This window comes from Apaloderma vittatum, unplaced genomic scaffold (assembly GCF_000703405.1).
Source record: "Apaloderma vittatum isolate BGI_N311 unplaced genomic scaffold, ASM70340v1 scaffold45491, whole genome shotgun sequence".
NCBI lineage: Eukaryota > Metazoa > Chordata > Aves > Trogoniformes > Trogonidae > Apaloderma > Apaloderma vittatum.
In genome coordinates this window covers 1-1,268 of record NW_009699295.1, presented here as the reverse complement: position 1 = coordinate 1,268, position 1,268 = coordinate 1, and the positions used below count along the sequence as shown (strand labels likewise).

Below are 1,268 nucleotides of genomic sequence, written 5' to 3'. Positions count from 1 at the left end.
ACAATACATCAGCCAACACGCTACTCAGAAAGAGCGGGCACAAACCAAAGAAAACCATGCAGATGCCAAAAACACTGCAAAGAATGTTGGACTGGTTAAATCGAATCCAGTCTTTATCCGATGCATACACAAACACCGCAATGGCTCCATTGATGAGGTGGCCAAAGAGATCTGTGACGACCAAGCCACTGGCAAGAAGTAAAAAGGAGGCTTTTGACTTCTGTCTAAATCTCTGATACGCTTTCATGAGAATTGCTATTGCAAGACTGTTGGACAAAATCCCCACCGTCATGAAGATTATTGAAAAGAAAACCGAAATCTTCTTCTCCGTGTGGCAGGTTGTGTTTTTCAAGATTCCAAATCCAGCCAGACCTGGTGATTTTGAACTGTTCATGGTTGTGAAAGGAGAGGCAGCCCTCAAAACATTTCAGCAGTCTCGCAATCAAAAGGCATCTGCAATATTAAAAACAAACATATACACACTGTAAAAGGCATACCACTGTTCAAACGACATCTGAAACAGAAATTCTGCAATATTAGGCTGTGGTATAAATCTAATTTTCTATTTTTCTGCGTGATATGATACAGCATCATATTTTAGGCACATCAGCCACCTGATAAAACAATTACCTGCATGCATTATACAATGCAGATATAGCATACGGTATCTTTATAGTCTCTGAACATATAAGATATAAAAAATAACATATAAAATGCATAATGCTTATGTACATACAATCAGAGAAACCATACAAAACATTCTGGTGGTTAAATTATGCATATAAACAAATGTTTTTGCCACTTACTCCTAGAATGAAAATATTTATCAGCCCAACCACAGTCAAAAGTGAAATACTCAAACTAGAATGTTTTGAAATTTTAACAACGCTTCATTTTTCTTCCCAGTATTAAGCCTTTATTTTCAAAACAATGTCCCAACATCTTCCAAGTAATTCTCCTCTCGCAATTCAAAGTTTTAAAGCTTTAACCTAACCACCACTGAAGACTCCAAACAAAGCACAGAACTTGTATTTTAGACGCTGCCTTATTCAGAAGACAATTCCGCAAGTTACTGTGCACTTTATCTCCCATCTCTGCCCTCGGGACATTTCTGCCGGCGAAAACTTCCCACGCAGAATAAAAAAAATAAATAAATTTTTAAAAGCGCTTTAATAACGCATCTTACAAGGAGGCGCGGCGGTGTCTCGGTTACTCTCGGTTACTGTGCTAGAAAAAAACCGGCCAATTTCTGCCACTCGGGCCGGCTA

The 1,268-nt window shown here is 38.6% G+C and overlaps 1 protein-coding gene across 1 annotated transcript in view; it reads right to left on the bottom strand.

The window, feature by feature from the left end:
* The window catches only part of PTGFR (prostaglandin F receptor (FP)), a gene marked incomplete at its 3' end in the record, with an annotated part of 841 nt that extends 447 nt beyond the window's left edge, over positions 1-394 (bottom strand). Inside the window, exon 1 of the mRNA XM_009878295.1 lies at positions 22-394. Coding sequence (XP_009876597.1) covers positions 22-394 — 373 coding nt within the window. The remainder of the gene's footprint in view (positions 1-21) is intronic.
* Between the last annotated feature and the right edge of the window lie 874 nt (positions 395-1,268).